The 27,030-nt window shown below is 39.1% G+C and overlaps 1 protein-coding gene across 2 annotated transcripts in view; it reads right to left on the reverse strand.

The window, feature by feature from the left end:
- Positions 1-873: 873 nt before the first annotated feature.
- Positions 874-27,030, reverse strand: part of LOC110499718 (tetraspanin-8) — a 33,062-nt gene continuing 6,905 nt past the window's right edge. For both annotated transcript variants that reach the window (XM_036956605.1, XM_036956604.1), the window contains 7 exons: positions 18,473-18,535; positions 18,187-18,306; positions 14,837-14,911; positions 13,980-14,075; positions 13,009-13,131; positions 2,746-2,829; positions 874-1,844 (listed from right to left, as the gene is read on the reverse strand). In XM_036956605.1, the coding sequence (XP_036812500.1) occupies positions 1,776-1,844; positions 2,746-2,829; positions 13,009-13,131; positions 13,980-14,075; positions 14,837-14,911; positions 18,187-18,306; positions 18,473-18,535 (630 nt within the window). In that variant the 3' untranslated portion in view covers positions 874-1,775. The remainder of the gene's footprint in view (positions 1,845-2,745; positions 2,830-13,008; positions 13,132-13,979; positions 14,076-14,836; positions 14,912-18,186; positions 18,307-18,472; positions 18,536-27,030) is intronic.

Raw genomic sequence — 27,030 nt, forward strand, 5'->3', positions numbered from 1 at the left:
CAGGGATAAATACACTGGTACAGAGAGACAGGAAACGCAGAGATAAATACACTGGCACAGAGAGACAGGAAACACAGGGATAAATACACTGGTACAGAGAGACAGGAAACACAGGGATAAATACACTGGCACAGAGAGACAGGAAACACATGGATAAATACACTGGTACAGAGAGACAGGAAACACAGGGATAAATACACTGGCACAGAGAGACAGGAAACACATGGATAAATACACTGGCACAGAGAGACAGGAAACACAGGGATAAATACACTGGTACAGAGAGACAGGAAACACAGGGATAAATACACATATACATATAGCCCCCCCTTATGTACATATAGCCTCCCCTTATATACATATAGCCCCCCCTTATATACATATAGCCTCCCCTTATATACATATAGCCCCTCTAGATTTCATGATAATCTTCAATAATCTGACTGGAGACAGACGTTCATCTAGGTCCTTCACCATTAACACACACCCATCAGACTGGAGACAGAGTAGGAGTGACCTAGGATCAGATCTCCCCCCACCGTCCATGTAATCTGACCTAGGATCAGATCTCCCCCCACCGTCCATGTAATCTGACCTAGGATCAGATCTCCCCCCCACCGTCCATGTAATCTGACCTACGATCAGATCTCCCCCCCACCGTCCATGTAATCTGACCTACGATCAGATCTCCCCCCACCGTCCATGTAATCTGACCTACGATCAGATCTCCCCCCCCACCGTCCATGTAATCTGATCTATTACGTAACTGAACCTAGATCAGCCCTCCTGAATTTTTAAGACTATTTCTTAATGAGTCAAAGTTGTTCTCTGAAGAGGCGGGCTGGAGGCGGGGATGCAAATGAGGAAACCAAGTGAGTTACTACTTCTTTATTTCTGATGTGCCTCAAAAAGGGGAACATCCATAAAGACATTGGTCACAGGCCTTGAACAGAAGACATTCTGACATGTACTGCAATCATTATACAACTCAAATATATAACAGGTTAAATGTATATACAGCGTGATCAATATTTACCGTCAGACTTTAATATCTACGAGATGATAGCAATAAAACGGGGGAAAAAGTTCAACATTTCAGCATGAATAATACACAGTTCAGTGTATGGACAGCGAAGCCCCCCATTCAGAGAGAGACGTAGAGCAGTACAATGAAACAGAGCTCCTTTAAAGAAAAACACACTAATTCAGGTTCAAGGACATATGGATCAACCAACTTCACAAGTGAAGAAACTGCCATAATTTTAACAAAGATCTGAAATCTAAATCACAGCATCATTTGATGCAGGTAAATGATGGAGAAACACATGATGCATTGTGGTCCATAGTTCAGCAGGTTGGGGGTTCCAGTCCATTCACAAAGCAAACCTAATTCCAAAATGTTCCTGATTGAAGAGAACTGGAATTTCAGTGTACTTCCTGAATGGACTAGATTTGAACCCCAAAGTTGAGTATCAAATACATGTTCCAAGCATGCTGTATGGGACATGTCAAAGCCAGCTTTTGATCAAGTCATGATCGGGGTCCATTTGAATTGAAGCCAGTCAATTGAGGAAGTGAATTGTATTTAACATTGCTAATGTAAAAAAACTTGGAATAAATAACTTCTGCTTTTCAGTTTGAGAAATCATTGAAAATAGATCTTTTTTTTTTCTTCTTCATTTATTGTATTGGAATTTCAGTTGACTTCCTGAATTGATGACTTCTAATTCACCTTGACCACAACCCCAGATCAAGTGGTACCACGTGTTGCTGCTTTAGGCAGTGTTGGCGTCCCTCTTCCCAATCTGGCAGTACAGGGTCATGGCGAAGGCCATTCCAAAGAGCTGAAACACAAAACAGGTACGTCACAACCCATTCACTACCAGGCTATAGCCCGGTCCCACATCAGTTTGTGGTGTCTAGCCTGGTTCCAGATCCATTTGTACAGTCTTGCCAACAGGTTGTTAATTGGCAATGACAAACGGCCATCGGCGTTGCCAAGAAGGTGCCAACAGATCTGAGACCAGGATACAGTCACTAAGTACTGAGTGAATTGCACATATCCATCTTAATGCCAATGAGAACAGCCATAAAGTAAGAGTTAGTGAAGATGAAACAGACCAATACAAATGTATTCCATTTATATTACCGGTACAGTACATAATATAATGTATTAATAGAGGCTTTGTTATACATAATATAGTGTATTAATAGAGGCGTTGTTATACATAATATAATGTATTAATAGAGGCGTTGTTATGTATAATAGTGTATTAATAGAGGCGTTGTTATGTATAATAGTGTATTAATAGAGGCGTTGTTATGTATAATATAGTGTATTAATAGAGGCTTTGTTATGCATAATGTAATGTATTAATAGAGGCTGTGTTATGTATAATAGTGTATTAATAGAGGCTTTGTTATGTATAATAGTGTATTAATAGAGGCTTTGTTATGTATAATAGTGTATTAATAGAGGCGTTGTTATGTATAATAGTGTATTAATAGAGGCTTTGTTATGCATAATATAATGTATTAATAGAGGCTTTGTTATGCATAATGTACTGTATTAATAGAGGCTTTGTTATGTATAATAGTGTATTAATAGAGGCTTTGTTATGTATAATAGTGTATTAATAGAGGCTTTGTTATGCATAATGTACTGTATTAATAGAGGCTTTGTTATGCATAGTATAATGTATTAATAGAGGCTTTGTTATAGAGATTGAACTTTTGGATTCTTACCATCAAGACTGCGATACCAAATGCAATCCCCAGCGCGATGATTGCGTGCTTCTCCATGAACGAAGTCACAAACTTGGCACAAGGCTGCGGAGGACAAAGCCAACAGTCAACACTAGTTAACACCAGGTCATGGTAACTGTACGAAGACGCTGCTTTGCGGTTCGGGGTTGTATCATCCTGGAACCCTCTATGGTTTCATGTGGCTGTAGATCAGTTCCCTGTACAGGTTCTGTTTATAGGAGTGTAGTGGAATGTAGAGTAGTGGTAGTGTAGTGTAATGGTAATGTATGGTAGCATAGTGGTAATGTATGGTAGTGGTAATGTAGAGTAGTGGTAGTGTAGTGTAGTGGTAATGTATGGTAGTGTAGTGGAATGTAGAGTGGTGGTAGTGTAGTGTAATGGTAATGTATGGTAGTGTAGTGTAATGGTAATGTATGGTAGTGTAGTGGTAATGTATGGTAGTGTAGTGGAATGGTAATGTATGGTAGTGTAGTGGAATGTAGAGTGGTGGTAGTGTAGTGGAATGGTAATGTATGGTAGTGTAGTGTAATGTAGAGTGGTGGTAGTGTAGTGGAATGGTAATGTATGGTAGTGTAGTGTAATGTAGAGTAGTGGTAGTGTAGTGTAATGGTAATGTATGGTAGTGGAATGTAGAGTAGTGGAATGGTAATGTATGGTAGTGTAGTGGAATGTAGAGTAGTGGTAGTGTAGTGGAATGGTAATGTATGGTAGTGGAACGTAGAGTAGTGGAATGTAGAGTAGTGGAATGTAGAGTAGTGGTATGGTAATGCATGGTAGTGTAGTGGAATGTAGAGTAGTGGTAGTGTAGTGTAATGGTAATGTATGGTAGTGGAATGTAGAGTAGTGGAATGTAGAGTAGTGGTATGGTAATGCATGGTAGTGTAGTGGAATGTAGAGTAGTGGTAGTGTAGTGTAATGGTAATGTATGGTAGTGGAATGTAGAGTAGTGGAATGTAGAGTAGTGGTATGGTAATGTATGGTAGTGTAGTGTAATGTAGAGTAGTGGTAGTGTAGTGTAATGGTAATGTATGGTAGTGGAAAGTAGAGTAGTGGAATGTAGAGTAGTGGTATGGTAATGCATGGTAGTGTAGTGGAATGTAGAGTAGTGGTAGTGTAGTGGAATGGTAATGTATGGTAGTGGAAAGTAGAGTAGTGGAATGTAGAGTAGTGGTATGGTAATGCATGGTAGTGTAGTGGAGAGTAGTGGTAGAGTAGTGGTATGGTAATGTATGGTAGTGTAGTGGAATGTAGAGTAGTGGTAGTGTAGTGGAATGGTAATGTATGGTAGTGTAGTGGAATGTAGAGTAGGTGTATGGTAATGTATGGTAGTGTAGTGGAATGTAGAGTAGTGGTAGTGTAGTGTAGTGGTAATGTATGGTAGTGTAGTGGAATGTAGAGTAGTGGTAGTGTAGTGTAATGGTAATGTATGGTAGTGTAGTGGAATGGTAATGTATGGTAGTGTAGTGTAATGTAGAGTAGTGGTAGTGTAGTGGAATGGTAATGTATGGTAGTGTAGTGTAATGTAGAGTAGTGGTAGTGTAGTGGAATGTAGAGTAGTGGTATGGTAATGTATGGTAGTGTAGTGTAATGGTAATGTATGGTAGTGTAGTGGAATGGTAATGTATGGTAGTGTAGTGTAATGTAGAATAGTGGTAGTGTAGTGGAATGGTAATGTATGGTAGTGTAGTGGAATGGTAATGTATGGTAGTGTATTGGAATGTAGAGTAGTGGTAGTGTAGTGAAATGTAGAGTAGTGGTATGGTAATGTATGGTAGTGTAGTGTAATGTAGAGTAGTGGTAGTGTAGTGGAATGGTAATGTATGGTAGTGGAACGTAGAGTAGTGGAATGTAGAGTAGTGGAATGTAGAGTAGTGGTATGGTAATGCATGGTAGTGTAGTGGAATGTAGAGTAGTGGTAGTGTAGTGTAATGGTAATGTATGGTAGTGGAATGTAGAGTAGTGGAATGTAGAGTAGTGGTATGGTAATGCATGGTAGTGTAGTGGAATGTAGAGTAGTGGTAGTGTAGTGTAATGGTAATGTATGGTAGTGGAATGTAGAGTAGTGGAATGTAGAGTAGTGGTATGGTAATGTATGGTAGTGTAGTGTAATGTAGAGTAGTGGTAGTGTAGTGTAATGGTAATGTATGGTAGTGGAAAGTAGAGTAGTGGAATGTAGAGTAGTGGTATGGTAATGCATGGTAGTGTAGTGGAATGTAGAGTAGTGGTAGTGTAGTGGAATGGTAATGTATGGTAGTGTAGTGGAATGTAGAGTAGTGGTAGTGTAGTGTAATGGTAATGTATGGTAGTGGAAAGTAGAGTAGTGGAATGTAGAGTAGTGGTATGGTAATGCATGGTAGTGTAGTGGAATGTAGAGTAGTGGTAGTGTAGTGGAATGGTAATGTATGGTAGTGTAGTGTAATGTAAAGTAGTGGTAGTGTAGTGGAATGTAGAGTAGTGGTATGGTAATGTATGGTAGTGTAGTGTAATGGTAATGTATGGTAGTGTAGTGGAATGGTAATGTATGGTAGTGTAGTGTAATGTAGAGTAGTGGTAGTGTAGTGGAATGGTAATGTATGGTAGTGTAGTGTAATGTAGAGTAGTGGTAGTGTAGTGGAATGTAGAGTAGTGGTATGGTAATGTATGGTAGTGTAGTGTAATGGTAATGTATGGTAGTGTAGTGGAATGGTAATGTATGGTAGTGTAGTGTAATGTAGAATAGTGGTAGTGTAGTGGAATGGTAATGTATGGTAGTGTAGTGGAATGGTAATGTATGGTAGTGTATTGGAATGTAGAGTAGTGGTAGTGTAGTGAAATGTAGAGTAGTGGTATGGTAATGTATGGTAGTGTAGTGTAATGTAGAGTAGTGGTAGTGTAGTGGAATGGTAATGTATGGTAGTGGAACGTAGAGTAGTGGAATGTAGAGTAGTGGAATGTAGAGTAGTGGTATGGTAATGCATGGTAGTGTAGTGGAATGTAGAGTAGTGGTAGTGTAGTGTAATGGTAATGTATGGTAGTGGAATGTAGAGTAGTGGAATGTAGAGTAGTGGTATGGTAATGCATGGTAGTGTAGTGGAATGTAGAGTAGTGGTAGTGTAGTGTAATGGTAATGTATGGTAGTGGAATGTAGAGTAGTGGAATGTAGAGTAGTGGTATGGTAATGCATGGTAGTGTAGTGGAATGTAGAGTAGTGGTAGTGTAGTGGAATGGTAATGTATGGTAGTGTAGTGGAATGTAGAGTAGTGGTAGTGTAGTGTAATGGTAATGTATGGTAGTGGAAAGTAGAGTAGTGGAATGTAGAGCAGTGGTATGGTAATGCATGGTAGTGTAGTGGAATGTAGAGTAGTGGTAGAGTAGTGGTATGGTAATGTATGGTAGTGTAGTGGAATGTAGAGTAGTGGTAGTGTAGTGGAATGGTAATGTATGGTAGTGTAGTGGAATGTAGAGTAGGTGTATGGTAATGTATGGTAGTGTAGTGGAATGTAGAGTAGTGGTAGTGTAGTGTAGTGGTAATGTATGGTAGTGTAGTGGAATGTAGAGTAGTGGTAGTGTAGTGTAATGGTAATGTATGGTAGTGTAGTGGAATGGTAATGTATGGTAGTGTAGTGTAATGTAGAGTAGTGGTAGTGTAGTGGAATGGTAATGTATGGTAGTGTAGTGTAATGTAGAGTAGTGGTAGTGTAGTGGAATGTAGAGTAGTGGTATGGTAATGTATGGTAGTGTAGTGTAATGGTAATGTATGGTAGTGTAGTGGAATGGTAATGTATGGTAGTGTAGTGTAATGTAGAATAGTGGTAGTGTAGTGGAATGGTAATGTATGGTAGTGTAGTGGAATGGTAATGTATGGTAGTGTATTGGAATGTAGAGTAGTGGTAGTGTAGTGAAATGTAGAGTAGTGGTATGGTAATGTATGGTAGTGTAGTGTAATGGTAATGTATGGTAGTGTAGTGGAATGTAGAGTAGTGGTAGTGTAGTGGAATGGTAATGTATGGTAGTGGAATGTAGAGTAGTGGAATGTAGAGTAGTGGTATGGTAATGCATGGTAGTGTAGTGGAATGTAGAGTAGTGGTAGTGTAGTGTAATGGTAATGTATGGTAGTGGAATGTAGAGTAGTGGAATGTAGAGTAGTGGTATGGTAATGTATGGTAGTGTAGTGTAATGTAGAGTAGTGGTAGTGTAGTGTAATGGTAATGTATGGTAGTGGAAAGTAGAGTAGTGGAATGTAGAGTAGTGGTATGGTAATGCATGGTAGTGTAGTGGAATGTAGAGTAGTGGTAGTGTAGTGGAATGGTAATGTATGGTACTGTAGTGGAATGTAGAGTAGTGGTAGTGTAGTGTAATGGTAATGTATGGTAGTGGAAAGTAGAGTAGTGGAATGTAGAGTAGTGGTATGGTAATGCATGGTAGTGTAGTGGAATGTAGAGTAGTGGTAGAGTAGTGGTATGGTAATGTATGGTAGTGTAGTGGAATGTAGAGTAGTGGTAGTGTAGTGGAATGGTAATGTATGGTAGTGTAGTGGAATGTAGAGTAGGTGTATGGTAATGTATGGTAGTGTAGTGGAATGTAGAGTAGTGGTAGTGTAGTGTAGTGGTAATGTATGGTAGTGTAGTGGAATGTAGAGTAGTGGTAGTGTAGTGTAGTGGTAATGTATGGTAGTGTAGTGGAATGTAGAGTAGTGGTAGAGTAGTGGTATGGTAATGTATGGTAGTGTAGTGGAATGTAGAGTAGTGGTATGGTAATGTATGGTAGTGTAGTGGAATGTAGAGTAGTGGTAGTGTAGTGTAGTGGTAATGTATGGTAGTGTAGTGGAATGTAGAGTAGTGGTAGTGTAGTGGAATGGTAATGTATGGTAGTGTAGAGGAATGTAGAGTAGTGGTAGTGTAGTGGAATGTAGAGTAGTGGTATGGTAATGTATGGTAGTGTAGTGTAATGGTAATGTATGGTAGTGTAGTGGAATGGTAATGTATGGTAGTGTAGTGTAATGTAGAGTAGTGGTAGTGTAGTGGAATGGTAATGTATGGTAGTGTAGTGTAATGTAGAGTAGTGGTAGTGTAGTGGAATGTAGAGTAGTGGTATGGTAATGTATGGTAGTGTAGTGGAATGTAGAGTAGTGGTATTGGAATGGTAATGTATGGTAGAGTAGTGGTATGGTAATGTATGGTAGTGTAGTGGAATGTAGAGTAGTGGTAGTGGAATGGTAATGTATGGTAGAGTAGTGGTATGGTAATGTATGGTAGTGTAGTGGAATGTAGAGTAGTGGTAGTGTAGTGGAATGGTAATGTATGGTAGTGGAATGTAGAGTAGTGGAATGTAGAGTAGTGGTATGGTAATGCATGGTAGTGTAGTGGAATGTAGAGTAGTGGTCGTGTAGTGTAATGGTAATGTATGGTAGTGGAATGTAGAGTAGTGGAATGTAGAGTAGTGGTATGGTAATGTATGGTAGTGTAGTGTAATGTAGAGTAGTGGTAGTGTAGTGTAATGGTAATGTATGGTAGTGGAAAGTAGAGTAGTGGAATGTAGAGTAGTGGTATGGTAATGCATGGTAGTGTAGTGGAATGTAGAGTAGTGGTAGTGTAGTGGAATGGTAATGTATGGTAGTGGAAAGTAGAGTAGTGGAATGTAGAGTAGTGGTATGGTAATGCATGGTAGTGTAGTGGAGAGTAGTGGTAGAGTAGTGGTATGGTAATGTATGGTAGTGTAGTGGAATGTAGAGTAGTGGTAGTGTAGTGGAATGGTAATGTATGGTAGTGTAGTGGAATGTAGAGTAGGTGTATGGTAATGTATGGTAGTGTAGTGGAATGTAGAGTAGTGGTAGTGTAGTGTAGTGGTAATGTATGGTAGTGTAGTGGAATGTAGAGTAGTGGTAGTGTAGTGTAATGGTAATGTATGGTAGTGTAGTGGAATGGTAATGTATGGTAGTGTAGTGTAATGTAGAGTAGTGGTAGTGTAGTGGAATGGTAATGTATGGTAGTGTAGTGTAATGTAGAGTAGTGGTAGTGTAGTGGAATGTAGAGTAGTGGTATGGTAATGTATGGTAGTGTAGTGTAATGGTAATGTATGGTAGTGTAGTGGAATGGTAATGTATGGTAGTGTAGTGGAATGTAGAATAGTGGTAGTGTAGTGGAATGGTAATGTATGGTAGTGTAGTGGAATGGTAATGTATGGTAGTGTATTGGAATGTAGAGTAGTGGTAGTGTAGTGAAATGTAGAGTAGTGGTATGGTAATGTATGGTAGTGTAGTGTAATGTAGAGTAGTGGTAGTGTAGTGGAATGGTAATGTATGGTAGTGGAACGTAGAGTAGTGGAATGTAGAGTAGTGGAATGTAGAGTAGTGGTATGGTAATGCATGGTAGTGTAGTGGAATGTAGAGTAGTGGTAGTGTAGTGTAATGGTAATGTATGGTAGTGGAATGTAGAGTAGTGGAATGTAGAGTAGTGGTATGGTAATGCATGGTAGTGTAGTGGAATGTAGAGTAGTGGTAGTGTAGTGTAATGGTAATGTATGGTAGTGGAATGTAGAGTAGTGGAATGTAGAGTAGTGGTATGGTAATGCATGGTAGTGTAGTGGAATGTAGAGTAGTGGTAGTGTAGTGGAATGGTAATGTATGGTAGTGTAGTGGAATGTAGAGTAGTGGTAGTGTAGTGTAATGGTAATGTATGGTAGTGGAAAGTAGAGTAGTGGAATGTAGAGCAGTGGTATGGTAATGCATGGTAGTGTAGTGGAATGTAGAGTAGTGGTAGAGTAGTGGTATGGTAATGTATGGTAGTGTAGTGGAATGTAGAGTAGTGGTAGTGTAGTGGAATGGTAATGTATGGTAGTGTAGTGGAATGTAGAGTAGGTGTATGGTAATGTATGGTAGTGTAGTGGAATGTAGAGTAGTGGTAGTGTAGTGTAGTGGTAATGTATGGTAGTGTAGTGGAATGGTAATGTATGGTAGTGTAGTGTAATGTAGAGTAGTGGTAGTGTAGTGGAATGGTAATGTATGGTAGTGTAGTGTAATGTAGAGTAGTGGTAGTGTAGTGGAATGTAGAGTAGTGGTATGGTAATGTATGGTAGTGTAGTGTAATGGTAATGTATGGTAGTGTAGTGGAATGGTAATGTATGGTAGTGTAGTGTAATGTAGAGTAGTGGTAGTGTAGTGGAATGGTAATGTATGGTAGTGTAGTGGAATGGTAATGTATGGTAGTGTAGTGTAATGTAGAGTAGTGGTAGTGTAGTGGAATGGTAATGTATGGTAGTGTAGTGTAATGTAGAGTAGTGGTAGTGTAGTGGAATGTAGAGTAGTGGTATGGTAATGTATGGTAGTGTAGTGTAATGGTAATGTATGGTAGTGTAGTGGAATGGTAATGTATGGTAGTGTAGTGTAATGTAGAGTAGTGGTAGTGTAGTGGAATGGTAATGTATGGTAGTGTAGTGTAATGTAGAGTAGTGGTAGTGTAGTGGAATGTAGAGTAGTGGTATGGTAATGTATGGTAGTGTAGTGTAATGGTAATGTATGGTAGTGTAGTGGAATGGTAATGTATGGTAGTGTAGTGTAATGTAGAATAGTGGTAGTGTAGTGGAATGGTAATGTATGGTAGTGTAGTGGAATGGTAATGTATGGTAGTGTATTGGAATGTAGAGTAGTGGTAGTGTAGTGAAATGTAGAGTAGTGGTATGGTAATGTATGGTAGTGTAGTGTAATGGTAATGTATGGTAGTGTAGTGGAATGTAGAGTAGTGGTAGTGTAGTGGAATGGTAATGTATGGTAGTGGAATGTAGAGTAGTGGAATGTAGAGTAGTGGTATGGTAATGCATGGTAGTGTAGTGGAATGTAGAGTAGTGGTAGTGTAGTGTAATGGTAATGTATGGTAGTGGAATGTAGAGTAGTGGAATGTAGAGTAGTGGTATGGTAATGTATGGTAGTGTAGTGTAATGTAGAGTAGTGGTAGTGTAGTGTAATGGTAATGTATGGTAGTGGAAAGTAGAGTAGTGGAATGTAGAGTAGTGGTATGGTAATGCATGGTAGTGTAGTGGAATGTAGAGTAGTGGTAGTGTAGTGGAATGGTAATGTATGGTACTGTAGTGGAATGTAGAGTAGTGGTAGTGTAGTGTAATGGTAATGTATGGTAGTGGAAAGTAGAGTAGTGGAATGTAGAGTAGTGGTATGGTAATGCATGGTAGTGTAGTGGAATGTAGAGTAGTGGTAGAGTAGTGGTATGGTAATGTATGGTAGTGTAGTGGAATGTAGAGTAGTGGTAGTGTAGTGGAATGGTAATGTATGGTAGTGTAGTGGAATGTAGAGTAGGTGTATGGTAATGTATGGTAGTGTAGTGGAATGTAGAGTAGTGGTAGTGTAGTGTAGTGGTAATGTATGGTAGTGTAGTGGAATGTAGAGTAGTGGTAGTGTAGTGTAGTGGTAATGTATGGTAGTGTAGTGGAATGTAGAGTAGTGGTAGAGTAGTGGTATGGTAATGTATGGTAGTGTAGTGGAATGTAGAGTAGTGGTATGGTAATGTATGGTAGTGTAGTGGAATGTAGAGTAGTGGTAGTGTAGTGTAGTGGTAATGTATGGTAGTGTAGTGGAATGTAGAGTAGTGGAATGGTAATGTATGGTAGTGTAGAGGAATGTAGAGTAGTGGTAGTGTAGTGGAATGTAGAGTAGTGGTATGGTAATGTATGGTAGTGTAGTGTAATGGTAATGTATGGTAGTGTAGTGGAATGGTAATGTATGGTAGTGTAGTGTAATGTAGAGTAGTGGTAGTGTAGTGGAATGGTAATGTATGGTAGTGTAGTGTAATGTAGAGTAGTGGTAGTGTAGTGGAATGTAGAGTAGTGGTATGGTAATGTATGGTAGTGTAGTGGAATGTAGAGTAGTGGTATTGGAATGGTAATGTATGGTAGAGTAGTGGTATGGTAATGTATGGTAGTGTAGTGGAATGTAGAGTAGTGGTAGTGGAATGGTAATGTATGGTAGAGTAGTGGTATGGTAATGTATGGTAGTGTAGTGGAATGTAGAGTAGTGGTAGTGTAGTGGAATGGTAATGTATGGTAGTGTAGTGGAATGGTAATGTATGGTAGTGTATTGGAATGTAGAGTAGTGGTAGTGTATTGGAATGTAGAGTAGTGGTAGTGTAGTGGAATGGTAATGTATGGTAGTGTATTGGAATGTAGAGTAGTGGTAGTGTAGTGGAATGTAGAGTAGTGGTATGGTAATGTATGGCAGTGTAGTGTAATGGTAATGTATGGTAGTGTAGTGGAATGGTAATGTATGGTAGTGTAGTGTAATGTAGAGTAGTGGTAGTGTAGTGTAATGGTAAAGTATGGTAGTGTAGTGTAATGTAGAGTAGTGGTAGTGTAGTGTAGTGGTAATGTATGGTAGTGTAGTGGAATGTAGAGTAGTGGTAGTGTAGTGGAATGGTAATGTATGGTAGTGTATTGGAATGTAGAGTAGTGGTAGTGTAGTGGAATGTAGAGTAGTGGTATGGTAATGTATGGTAGTGTAGTGTAATGGTAATGTATGGTAGTGTAGTGGAATGGTAATGTATGGTAGTGTAGTGTAATGTAGAGTAGTGGTAGTGTAGTGTAATGGTAAAGTATGGTAGTGTAGTGTAATGTAGAGTAGTGGTAGTGTAGTGTAATGGTAAAGTATGGTAGTGTAGTGTAATGTATAGTAGTGGTAGTGTAGTGTAATGGTAAAGTATTGTAGTGTAGTGGTAAAGTATGGTAGTGTAGTGTAATGTAGAGTAGTGGTAGTGTAGTGGAATGGTAATGTATGGTAGTGTAGTGTAGTGGTAATGTATGGTAGTGTAGTGTAATGTAGAGTAGTGGTAGTGTAGTGGAATGGTAAAGTATGGTAGTGTAGTGGAATGGTAATGTATGGTAGTGTAGTGTAGTGTAATGTAGAGTAGTGGTAGTGTAGTGTAATGTAGAGTAGTGGTAGTGGAATGGTAAAGTATGGTAGTGTAGTGTAGTGGAATGGTAAAGTATGGTAGTGTAGTGGAATGGTAGTGTAGTGTAGTGGAATGGTAAAGTATGGTAGTGTAGTGTAATGTAGAGTAGTGGTAGTGTAGTGTAATGTAGAGTAGTGGTAGTGTAGTGTAATGTAGAGTAGTGGTAGTGTAATGTAGAGTAGTGGTAGTGTAGTGGAATGGTAAAGTAGTGCAGCGGTAATGTAATGTGTGTTATTGATGTTTCCTATATACCAAGTAAAGAGTTGAGTTTCCTAGATAGTACTTTATTAATAATATGTGATTGTCTGCTTACCGTTGAGTACACTTGGCGTCCATCTGCACTTTGGCACGCCTGAGCGGTGTCAACACAGTTACAAGAGCTGGGGACAGTGGAGCCCCAGTCAGAGGGTCCGTTGATCAGTCCACAGCACTTTGCCTGAAAAACAAAGGAGTTAGACCTCCGTCTCACCGACACAGGGGTTGTGTTCAGTAAAGGCACACTGTCATTTTCCCGTTGCAAAATATTTCACTACAATCTGTTTAGGTAGCAGCCCATCTAACATTTTTTTTTAAAGTTATTCAGTTCGTCGACAAAAATAATCCAATAACATTCGTAGCCGATTAAGAACAATTAATCTGGACCCAACTAATTAAGTTTAACCAATAATTATTCATACATTCATGACAGGACCATCGATTACTGCGTCCCAAATTGCACCCCGTTCCCTTTGGAAACAAAGTAGGACCCTATGGGTCCTGCTCAAAAGTACTTCACTACAGGGAATTGATACCATTTGTGGCACATCCTATGTCCAGGTGATTCATATTGGGACCTGTGAAACCCCCACTTTTTGGGGGCGGCAGGTAGCCTGGTGGATAGAGCGTTGGGCCAGCAACTGAAAGGTTGCTAGATTGAATCCCCGAGCTGACAAGGTAAGGCAAGAATCTGAACAATATGCTCCTGAACAAGGCAGTTAACCCTCTGCTCCTAGGCCGTCACTGTAAATAAGAATTTGTTCTTAACTATGTTATCATGGGTAATGCCATTGATGAGTTTTGAATTGTAGGGGGGGGGGGGGATTCAACTTCATTGGCTGATCCCTCCTGATGGCCCTGTTGGAGTCATGTCCACCTTGGTCATCAGGAGAGATCAAAGAACTCATTTAACTTGTGATGAAGTGTACTACTTCAAAACAGCGAGTACCTCAACGCCGTTGCCCCCCCGTGTTCACAGACACCACAATTAGACATGTAAAAAAAAAAATCTAGCATTCTCTATGGTACCTCCACTTCCAGTTTCTGCAAGTCCGTTTGAACGTCAGGCTTCTGGTCCCTCAGTGGTAGCAGCTTCGCCATACTCTCCTTCACCCACACCTGAGACTGGAAGAGGCCATTTACAGTCATGGACCAGTAGGAGAGTCACACAAAGACATGAAACAGTCCTTCACCCACACCTGAAACTGGAAGAGGCCATTTACAGTCATGGACCAGTAGGAGAGTCACACAAAGACACGAAACAGTCCTTCACCCACACCTGAGACTGGAAGAGGCCATTTACAGTCATGGAACAGTAGGAGAGTCACAGACAGGAAACAGGTGTGGAACAGTAGGAGAGTCACACAAAGACAGGAAACAGGTGTGGAACAGTAGAAGAGTCACACAAAGACAGGAAACAGGTGTGGAACAGTAGGAGAGTCACACAAAGACAGGAAACCGGTGTGGAACAGTAGGAGAGTCACACAAAGACAGGAAACAGGTGTGGAAAGAATGTTTTATTAGCACATGCAACAAGTGTCAAGGTCCCAACAGGTTAAGAGTTTTGGGCCAGGAACCGAGAGGTCGAAGGTTAGAATCCGAGCCGAATTAGGGACAAACTGTCGCTGTTCCCAAGGCAACCTAGTTGCACCTGTAAGTCGCTCTGTATAAGAGCTTCTCCTAAATGAATAAAATATAAAATCTGATCGCACCGAGTGGGTCATCACGGGTGATGACGTCCTCCTTACCTTCCCCTCACTAACAGTGGGTGTGTGAGACATCCCTCTGAGCACAGAATTCAATTCAACTTCTATTCCACGTTAGTTCAACGTAATTTCATTGAAATGTGGAAACGCTGATTCAACCAGGGAGGGTTTCCTCCTTACCTTCTTCTCTCCGACAGCTCCCAGGATTCCGGCGATCAACAGGAGGATGAAGATGAGGAGCAGCCCGATGAAGAACTGAAACAAACCAATAACCGCGCGCACATGATATTTGTCCCATTAAGGCAAGGGGACAGATATCTGGATTTAACATTTTAATCTGATTTGGGTTTTTCCAAAACTGAAATGATACTCTGATCCTTCAGTCAAGGATTTGGTGATCCTTCAGATAAGAATTTGGTAATCCAATATCACCTTTTAAAAAAATCAGGATTCAAATGTAGTGATGAGGCTATTTTTGATACCGAAAAAAAATATTTACCAAATTTGTGTTACAGCCTGAACTCAAAATGGATTAAACATATCCCCCGCCCCCCCCACCTCACCCATTTATGCACAATACTGCACAATGGCAAAAAATAAATGTTTTAGACATTTGCACATTTATTGTAATCTCATTTATAAAAGTATCCACCCAACCCCCCTTGAATACTTTCTGAAGGCACAATATAAAAGGGATTTGCTCCATTTTAAATTGGACTTATTTTCATTAAATGTAGGTTACTCATCTCTGTGTCCCTGTAATAGTGAAGTAGTACCCCAATGTCAATTAGATGGTGAGGTGTGGGCCAAGTCAAAGCACTGAAAATCTGGATTCTGTGATCTTGATATGTTGCCATCTGGATCAGATTGATCCAATTATGGGAAAGTGGGAAAAAAATGGCTGAAAAAATAGCCAGATTGTAATCGTCTGATCCTGGATAGCAAAAACAGACTCTGGATCATTCCGATCTTTTAAGTTGTGAAAAACTGGCCATAGAAGTCTTTTCCAATGGGTGACCTGGAAAACCAGCTCACACTTGGCATCTCTTTTGCAAAAGTGACATCTCTGACATGTACGAAAAGGTTAAATAAATGATTGTGTGTGTGTGTGTGTAGGTACTTTTTCCACATTGTTCCATCTACATACAAACACGCCATAATGACTGCACAATACCCCATAATGACATCACAATAGCCCCATAATGACATCACAATAGCCCATAATGACATCACAATAGCCCCATAATGACATCACAATAGCCCCATAATGACAAAGCGAAAACAGGTTTAGCATTTTTTTGCAAATGTATTTAAAACACTGAAATCTTATTTACATAAGTATTCAGACCCTTTGTTATGAGACTCGAAAATTGATCTCAGGTGCATCTTACTTACATTGATCATCCTTGATATGTTTCTACAACTTGAACGGAGTCCACCTGTGGTCAACTGAATGGGACATGATTTGGAAAGGAACGCATCTGTCTATACAAAGTCCCAGAGTTGACCGTGCATGTCAGAGCAAAAACCAATCCGTGAGGTTCAAGGAGTTGTCCGTTTAGCACCGATACGGGATTGTGTCAAGGCACAGATACGGGGAAGGATAAGCCAAAAAAATATTCTGTGGCATTCATCATTCTTAAATGGAAGACGTTTGGAACCACCAAGACTCAACCTAGAGCTGGCCTCACGGCCAAACTGAGCAATAGGGGAAGGGGCTTGGTCAGTGAGGTGACCAAGAACCCAATGGTCACTCTGACAGAGCTCTAGAATTCATCTGGAGATGGGAGAACCTTCCAGAATGACAACAATCTTCGCAGTACTCCACCAATCAGGCCTTCATGGTAGAGTGGCCAGACGGAAGCCACTCCTCAGTAAAAAGGCTTGGAGTTTGCTAGAAGGCACCTAAAAGGACTCGGACCATGAGAAAAATCTTGGTTTCATCACACGATAATTTAACTCTTTGGCCTGAATGCCAAGCGTCATGTCTTGAGGAAATCTGGCACCATCCCTACGGTGAAGCGTGGTGGTGGCAGCATCATGCTGTGGGGGACGTTTTTCAGTGGCAGGGACAAGGAGACTAGTCCGGAATGAGGGAAAGATGAACGGAGCAAAGTACAGCGAGATACAGAGAAAACATGCTCCAGAGAACTCAGGACCTCAGACTGGGGTGAAGGTTCACCTTCCAACAGGACAACGACCCTAAGCACACAGCCAACGCAGGAGTGGCTTCCGGACAAGTCTCAATGTCCTTGAGTGGCCGAGCCAGAGGCCGGACTTGAACCCGATCAAACATCTCTGGAGAGACCTGAATATAGCTGTGCAGCAACGCTCCCCATTCAACCTAACAGATCTTGCAGGGATCTGCAGAGAAGAATGGGATAAACTCCCCAAATACAGGTGTGTCAAGCTTGCTGCATCATTCCCAACGAGACTCAAGTTTGTAATCGCTGCCAAAAGTGCTTCAACAAAGTCCTGAGAAAAGGGTCTGAAGACTTATGTAACAGGGATGGTTTTTATTACATTATTACAACCTGTTTTTGCTTCGTCCTTATGGGGTAGTGTGATGTCATTATGGGGTAGTGTGATGTCATTATGGGGTAGTGCGATGTCATTATGGGGTAGTGCGATGTCGTCCTTATGGGGTAGTGCGATGTCGTCCTTATGGGGTAGTGTGATGTCATTATGGGGTAGTGCGATGTCGTCCTTATGGGGTAGTGCGATGTCGTCCTTATGGGGTAGTGCGATGTCGTCCTTATGGGGTAGTGCGATGTCGTCCTTATGGGGTAGTGCGATGTCGTCCTTATGGGGTAGTGCGATGTCGTCCTTATGGGGTAGTGCGATGTCGTCCTTATGGGGTAGTGCGATGTCGTCCTTATGGGGTAGTGCGATGTCGTCCTTATGGGGTAGTGCGATGTCGTCATTATGGGGTAGTGCGATGTCGTCATTATGGGGTAGTGCGATGTCGTCATTATGGGGTAGTGCGATGTCGTCCTTATGGGGTAGTGCGATGTCGTCCTTATGGGGTAGTGCGATGTCGTCCTTATGGGGTAGTGCGATGTCGTCCTTATGGGGTAGTGCGATGTCATTATGGGGTATTGCGATGTCATTATGGGGTATTGTGATGTCATTATGGGGTATTGTGATGTCATTATGGGGTATTGTGATGTCATTATGGGGTATTGTGATGTCATTATGGGGTAGTGTGATGTCCTTATGGGGTAGTGTGATGTCCTTATGGGGTAGTGTGATGTCATTATGGGGTATTGTGATGTCATTATGGGGTAGTGTGTAGATTGAGGGGGGAAAAAGTTCATATATTTCTGAATAAGGCTGTAACATGAAATGTGGAAAAAGTCAAGAGGTCTGAATACTTTTCGAATGCACTGCATATGAAGAGACTGGTTTGGTTAGAACCTAGAACCGCTTCAGCGGTTGGCTATTGGGACAGCATTATCCTGGGCAGTGTACAATGTAACATTTTAAATGTGAGGGTTGGCTATTGTAAGGGAGTGTGTGTTTCCCCTCACCAGAATGAGCATGCATCGGTTTTCCTTAATGGCTCCACAGCAGCCCAGGAAGCCCAGTACCATGATGATGACGCCAACAGCTATCAGCAGGTCTACAAACGGCACTGCCTCATCCATTATCTGAGGGAGGGGGACAGACAGTTACTCAGTCATTTTACATGTAGATATGTGCTGAATAGGTGTATATGACTGGATGCATTTGTTTCAAGGTGTTATTTTTTACTGTGTAAAGAGGGCTTTTGATGGTGTTGGCATTAATTGAATGTCACACTGGATATTTCCTTACCACGTTTGCATTCTTGCTCACTTTGAGGTAGATGGAGACACCAAGAATGATGCAGCCACTGATCTGGAAAACAAAATGAGATGACATGAGCTTTTTATCTAGAATCAACTTTAGAAAGTTGTGCGTTTCAATGTCACTGGGATTGAAGGAACAGGTCTTGTTGCATACCAACTCAACACACTAGCTACATCTACTGGCAACTCTGAGGAACTACAGTTGAACCACCATCACAATAGAGCATCATCCAGCCCCCACATGAGGATATCTTTCCTGGGTTAACAGTGGACTCTAGACCACATGGGGGAATCTCAATTGCATTAACTTGATTCCTCAGATACTCTCCTCTTAAATCCAGAGGGGAGAGGATGCGAGGAATCCAGGAAAATAAATAGAGATTCTCATGGGGGAATCTCAATTGCATTAACTTGATTCCTCAGATCCTCTCCTCTTAAATCCAGTGGGGAGAGGATGCGAAGAATCCAGGAAATGAAATAGAGATTCTCCCGTGGTGTCAGAACTGATAGTGACAGGTTACATGCATTGAATATTTAATGTAACTATTTTTTTGAGGCCAGTCAACACAACAGACATAAGGTTAAATGTCAAGGCTACATGAATGAATGCTCATTATTTAGAGAGATTATATACCATATACCCACATTTATGTTGAAGACATTCTGCGATGACTGGACTATGAATTTGGTAATTATTTTGGCTTTCAAAAACGAGATTCCCTTCAAATTTAAAAAAATAAATAAGATTCTGATTGAGATTAACTCCAAATATGAGTCCTCACATCCACACAGCCCCCCTTGTGGCCTGGAGTGGCATGCCCAAGCAGGAGAGGTTGTGACATCATGATTTGCATCTCGTCATTCCACACCCGTGCATCCAGTGACTCAAAAACACAGGAACCAGAAAACCTCAACACTTAAGCTAAATGCAATGAGGGCTGTTTCCAAAATAAACACTGGGGTATAGTCTTCGACAAGAGAGCTACTGTAAAGTGTCATTTCAGCAAACAATGGCAACTTCTGTTCTTAAGCCAGGGACACTTTAAAATGAGCTTCTACACACTGTCAATACATTACACTATAACCTACAGTAGGTACAGTCATCTCTGGTTAATATATTACACTATAACCTACAGTAGGTACAGTCATCTCTGGTTAATATATTACACTATAACCTACAGTAGGTACAGTCATCTCTGGTTAATATATTACACTATAACCTACAGTAGGTACAGTCACCTCTGGGTAATATATTACACTATAACCTAGGTACAGTCATCTCTGGTTAATATATTACACTATAACCTACAGTAGGTACAGTCATCTCTGGTTAATATATTACACTATAACCTACAGTAGGTACAGTCATCTCTGGTTAATATATTACACTATAACCTACAGTAGGTACAGTCACCTCTGGTTAATATATTACACTATAACCTACAGTAGGTACAGTCACCTCTGGTTAATATATTACACTATAACCTACAGTAGGTACAGTCATCTCTGGTTATTATAATACACTATAACCTACAGTAGGTACAGTCATCTAGGTAATATATTACACTATAACCTACAGTAGGTACAGTCACCTCTGGTTAATATATTACACTATAACCTACAGTAGGTACAGTCATCTAGTTAATATATTACACTATAACCTACAGTAGGTACAGTCACCTCTGGTTAATATATTACACTATAACCTACAGTAGGTACAGTCACCTCTGGGTAATATATTACACTATAACCTACAGTAGGTACAGTCATCTCTGGTTAATATATTACACTATAACCTACAGTAGGTACAGTCATCTCTGGTTAATATATTACACTATAACCTACAGTAGGTACAGTCACCTCTGGTTAATATATTACACTATAACCTACAGTAGGTACAGTCACCTCTGGTTAATATATTACACTATAACCTACAGTAGGTACAGTCATCTAGGTAATATATTACACTATAACCTACAGTAGGTACAGTCATCTCTGGTTAATATATTACACTATAACCTACAGTAGGTACAGTCATCTCTGGTTAATATATTACACTATAACCTACAGTAGGTACAGTCACCTCTGGTTAATATATTACACTATAACCTAGGTACAGTCACCTCTGGTTAATATATTACACTATAACCTAGGTACAGTCATCTCTGGTCAATATATTACACTATAACCTACAGTAGGTACAGTCACCTCTGGGTAATATATTACACTATAACCTACAGTAGGTACAGTCACCTCTGGGTAATATATTACACTATAACCTACAGTAGGTACAGTCACCTCTGGTTAATATATTACACTATAACCTACAGTAGGTACAGTCACCTCTGGTTAATATATTACACTATAACCTAGGTACAGTCATCTGGGTAATATATTACACTATAACCTACAGTAGGTACAGTCATCTCTGGTTAATATATTACACTATAACCTACAGTAGGTACAGTCATCTCTGGTTAATATATTACACTATAACCTACAGTAGGTACAGTCATCTCTGGTTAATATATTACACTATAACCTAGGTACAGTCATCTCTGGTTAATATATTACACTATAACCTACAGTAGGTACAGTCATCTCTGGTTACTATATTACACTATAACCTACAGTAGGTACAGTCACCTCTGGTTAATATATTACACTATAACCTAGGTACAGTCACCTCTGGTTAATATATTACACTATAACCTAGGTACAGTCATCTCTGGTTAATATATTACACTATAACCTACAGTAGGTACAGTCATCTCTGGTTAATATATTACACTATAACCTACAGTAGGTACAGTCATCTCTGGTTAATATATTACACTATAACCTACAGTAGGTACAGTCACCTCTGGTTAATATATTACACTATAACCTACAGTAGGTACAGTCACCTCTGGTTAATATATTACACTATAACCTAGGTACAGTCACCTCTGGTTAATATATTACACTATAACCTAGGTACAGTCACCTCTGGTTAATATATTACACTATAACCTACAGTAGGTACAGTCATCTAGGTAATATATTACACTATAACCTACAGTAGGTACAGTCACCTCTGGTTAATATATTACACTATAACCTACAGTAGGTACAGTCATCTAGTTAATATATTACACTATAACCTACAGTAGGTACAGTCACCTCTGGTTAATATATTACACTATAACCTACAGTAGGTACAGTCACCTCTGGGTAATATATTACACTATAACCTACAGTAGGTACAGTCATCTCTGGTTAATATATTACACTATAACCTACAGTAGGTACAGTCATCTCTGGTTAATATATTACACTATAACCTACAGTAGGTACAGTCACCTCTGGTTAATATATTACACTATAACCTACAGTAGGTACAGTCATCTAGGTAATATATTACACTATAACCTACAGTAGGTACAGTCATCTCTGGTTAATATATTACACTATAACCTACAGTAGGTACAGTCATCTCTGGTTAATATATTACACTATAACCTACAGTAGGTACAGTCACCTCTGGGTAATATATTACACTATAACCTACAGTAGGTACAGTCACCTCTGGGTAATATATTACACTATAACCTACAGTAGGTACAGTCATCTCTGGTTAATATATTACACTATAACCTACAGTAGGTACAGTCACCTCTGGTTAATATATTACACTATAACCTACAGTAGGTACAGTCATCTCTGGTTAATATATTACACTATAACCTACAGTAGGTACAGTCATCTCTGGTTAATATATTACACTATAACCTACAGTAGGTACAGTCATCTCTGGTTAATATATTACACTATAACCTACAGTAGGTACAGTCATCTCTGGTTAATATATTACACTATAACCTACAGTAGGTACAGTCACCTCTGGTTAATATATTACACTATAACCTACAGTAGGTACAGTCATCTCTGGTTAATATATTACACTATAACCTACAGTAGGTACAGTCACCTCTGGTTAATATATTACACTATAACCTACAGTAGGTACAGTCACCTCTGGTTAATATATTACACTATAACCTAGGTACAGTCATCTGGGTAATATATTACACTATAACCTACAGTAGGTACAGTCATCTCTGGTTAATATATTACACTATAACCTACAGTAGGTACAGTCACCTCTGGTTAATATATTACACTATAACCTACAGTAGGTACAGTCACCTCTGGTTAATATATTACACTATAACCTACAGTAGGTACAGTCATCTCTGGTTAATATATTACACTATAACCTACAGTAGGTACAGTCACCTCTGGTTAATATATTACACTATAACCTAGGTACAGTCATCTAGGTAATATATTACACTATAACCTACAGTAGGTACAGTCACCTCTGGGTAATATATTACACTATAACCTACAGTAGGTACAGTCATCTCTGGTTAATATATTACACTATAACCTAGGTACAGTCATCTCTGGTTAATATATTACACTATAACCTACAGTAGGTACAGTCATCTAGTTAATATATTACACTATAACCTACAGTAGGTACAGTCATCTCTGGGTAATATATTACACTATAACCTACAGTAGGTACAGTCATCTAGGTAATATATTACACTATAACCTACAGTAGGTACAGTCATCTCTGGGTAATATATTACACTATAACCTACAGTAGGTACAGTCATCTCTGGGTAATATATTACACTATAACCTACAGTAGGTACAGTCATCTGGGTAATATATTACACTATAACCTAGGTACAGTCATCTGGGTAATATATTACACTATAACCTACAGTAGGTACAGTCATCTAGGTAATATATTACACTATAACCTACAGTAGGTACAGTCACCTCTGGTTAATATATTACACTATAACCTACAGTAGGTACAGTCATCTCTGGTTAATATATTACACTATAACCTACAGTAGGTACAGTCACCTCTGGTTAATATATTACACTATAACCTACAGTAGGTACAGTCACCTCTGGTTAATATATTACACTATAACCTACAGTAGGTACAGTCATCTCTGGTTAATATATTACACTATAACCTACAGTAGGTACAGTCATCTCTGGTTAATATATTACACTACAACCTACAGTAGGTACAGTCATCTCTGGTCAATATATTACACTATAACCTACAGTAGGTACAGTCATCTCTGGTTAATATATTACACTATAACCTACAGTAGATACAGTCACCTCTGGTTAATATATTACACTATAACCTACAGTAGGTACAGTCACCTCTGGTTAATATATTACACTATAACCTACAGTAGGTACAGTCATCTCTGGTTAATATATTACACTATAACCTACAGTAGGTACAGTCACCTCTGGTTAATATATTACACTATAACCTACAGTAGGTACAGTCATCTCTGGTTAATATATTACACTATAACCTACAGTAGGTACAGTCATCTCTGGTTAATATATTACACTATAACCTACAGTAGGTACAGTCACCTCTGGTTAATATATTACACTATAACCTACAGTAGGTACAGTCACCTCTGGTTAATATATTACACTATAACCTACAGTAGGTACAGTCACCTCTGGTTAATATATTACACTATAACCTACAGTAGGTACAGTCATCTCTGGTTAATATATTACACTATAACCTACAGTAGGTACAGTCATCTCTGGTTAATATATTACACTATAACCTACAGTAGGTACAGTCACCTCTGGTTAATATATTACACTATAACCTACAGTAGGTACAGTCATCTCTGGTTAATATATTACACTATAACCTACAGTAGGTACAGTCATCTCTGGTTAATATATTACACTATAACCTACAGTAGGTACAGTCACCTCTGGTTAATATATTACACTATAACCTACAGTAGGTACAGTCATCTCTGGTTAATATATTACACTATAACCTACAGTAGGTACAGTCACCTCTGGTTAATATATTACACTATAACCTACAGTAGGTACAGTCATCTCTGGTTAATATATTACACTATAACCTACAGTAGGTACAGTCATCTCTGGTTAATATATTACACTATAACCTACAGTAGGTACAGTCATCTGGGTAATATATTACACTATAACCTACAGTAGGTACAGTCACCTCTGGTTAATATATTACACTATAACCTACAGTAGGTACAGTCATCTCTGGTTAATATATTACACTATAACCTACAGTAGGTACAGTCATCTCTGGTTAATATATTACACTATAACCTAGGTACAGTCATCTCTGGTTAATATATTACACTATAACCTACAGTAGGTACAGTCATCTCTGGTTAATATATTACACTATAACCTACAGTAGGTACAGTCACCTCTGGTTAATATATTACACTATAACCTACAGTAGGTACAGTCATCTCTGGTTAATATATTACACTATAACCTACAGTAGGTACAGTCACCTCTGGTTAATATATTACACTATAACCTACAGTAGGTACAGTCATCTCTGGTTAATATATTACACTATAACCTACAGTAGGTACAGTCATCTCTGGTTAATATATTACACTATAACCTACAGTAGGTACAGTCACCTCTGGTTAATATATTACACTATAACCTACAGTAGGTACAGTCACCTCTGGTTAATATATTACACTATAACCTACAGTAGGTACAGTCACCTCTGGTTAATATATTACACTATAACCTACAGTAGGTACAGTCACCTCTGGTTAATATATTACACTATAACCTACAGTAGGTACAGTCATCTCTGGTTAATATATTACACTATAACCTACAGTAGGTACAGTCATCTCTGGTTAATATATTACACTATAACCTACAGTAGGTACAGTCATCTCTGGTTAATATATTACACTATAACCTAGGTACAGTCATCTCTGGTTAATATATTACACTATAACCTACAGTAGGTACAGTCATCTCTGGTTAATATATTACACTATAACCTACAGTAGGTACAGTCATCTCTGTTTAATATATTACACTATAACCTACAGTAGGTACAGTCATCTCTGGTTAATATATTACACTATAACCTACAGTAGGTACAGTCATCTCTGGTTAATATATTACACTATAACCTACAGTAGGTACAGTCATCTCTGGTTAATATATTACACTATAACCTACAGTAGGTACAGTCACCTCTGGTTAATATATTACACTATAACCTACAGTAGGTACAGTCACCTCTGGTTAATATATTACACTATAACCTACAGTAGGTACAGTCACCTCTGGTTAATATATTACACTATAACCTAGGTACAGTCACCTCTGGTTAATATATTACACTATAACCTACAGTAGGTACAGTCATCTCTGGTTAATATATTACACTATAACCTACAGTAGGTACAGTCACCTCTGGTTAATATATTACACTATAACCTACAGTAGGTACAGTCACCTCTGGTTAATATATTACACTATAACCTACAGTAGGTACAGTCACCTCTGGTTAATATATTACACTATAACCTACAGTAGGTACAGTCACCTCTGGTTAATATATTACACTATAACCTACAGTAGGTACAGTCATCTCTGGTTAATATATTACACTATAACCTACAGTAGGTACAGTCACCTCTGGTTAATATATTACACTATAACCTACAGTAGGTACAGTCACCTCTGGTTAATATATTACACTATAACCTACAGTAGGTACAGTCACCTCTGGTTAATATATTACACTATAACCTACAGTAGGTACAGTCATCTCTGGTTAATATATTACACTAACCTACAGTAGGTACAGTCACCTCTGGTTAATATATTACACTATAACCTACAGTAGGTACAGTCACCTCTGGTTAATATATTACACTATAACCTACAGTAGGTACAGTCACCTCTGGTTAATATATTACACTATAACCTACAGTAGGTACAGTCATCTCTGGTTAATATATTACACTATAACCTACAGTAGGTACAGTCACCTCTGGTTAATATATTACACTATAACCTACAGTAGGTACAGTCACCTCTGGTTAATATATTACACTATAACCTAGGTACAGTCATCTCTGGTTAATATATTACACTATAACCTACAGTAGGTACAGTCATCTCTGGTTAATATATTACACTATAACCTACAGTAGGTACAGTCATCTGGTTAATATATTACACTATAACCTACAGTAGGTACAGTCATCTCTGGTTACTATATTACACTATAACCTAGGTACAGTCTTCTAGGTAATATATTACACTATAACCTACAGTAGGTACAGTCATCTCTGGTCAATATATTACACTATAACCTACAGTAGGTACAGTCATCTCTGGTTAATATATTACACTATAACCTACAGTAGGTACAGTCATCTCTGGTCAATATATTACACTATAACCTACAGTAGGTACAGTCATCTCTGGTTAATATATTACACTATAACCTACAGTAGGTACAGTCACCTCTGGTTAATATATTACACTATAACCTACAGTAGGTACAGTCATCTCTGGTTAATATATTACACTATAACCTACAGTAGGTACAGTCACCTCTGGTTAATATATTACACTATAACCTACAGTAGGTACAGTCACCTCTGG

Source organism: Oncorhynchus mykiss, chromosome 21 (genome assembly GCF_013265735.2).
Source record: "Oncorhynchus mykiss isolate Arlee chromosome 21, USDA_OmykA_1.1, whole genome shotgun sequence".
Lineage (NCBI taxonomy): Eukaryota > Metazoa > Chordata > Actinopteri > Salmoniformes > Salmonidae > Oncorhynchus > Oncorhynchus mykiss.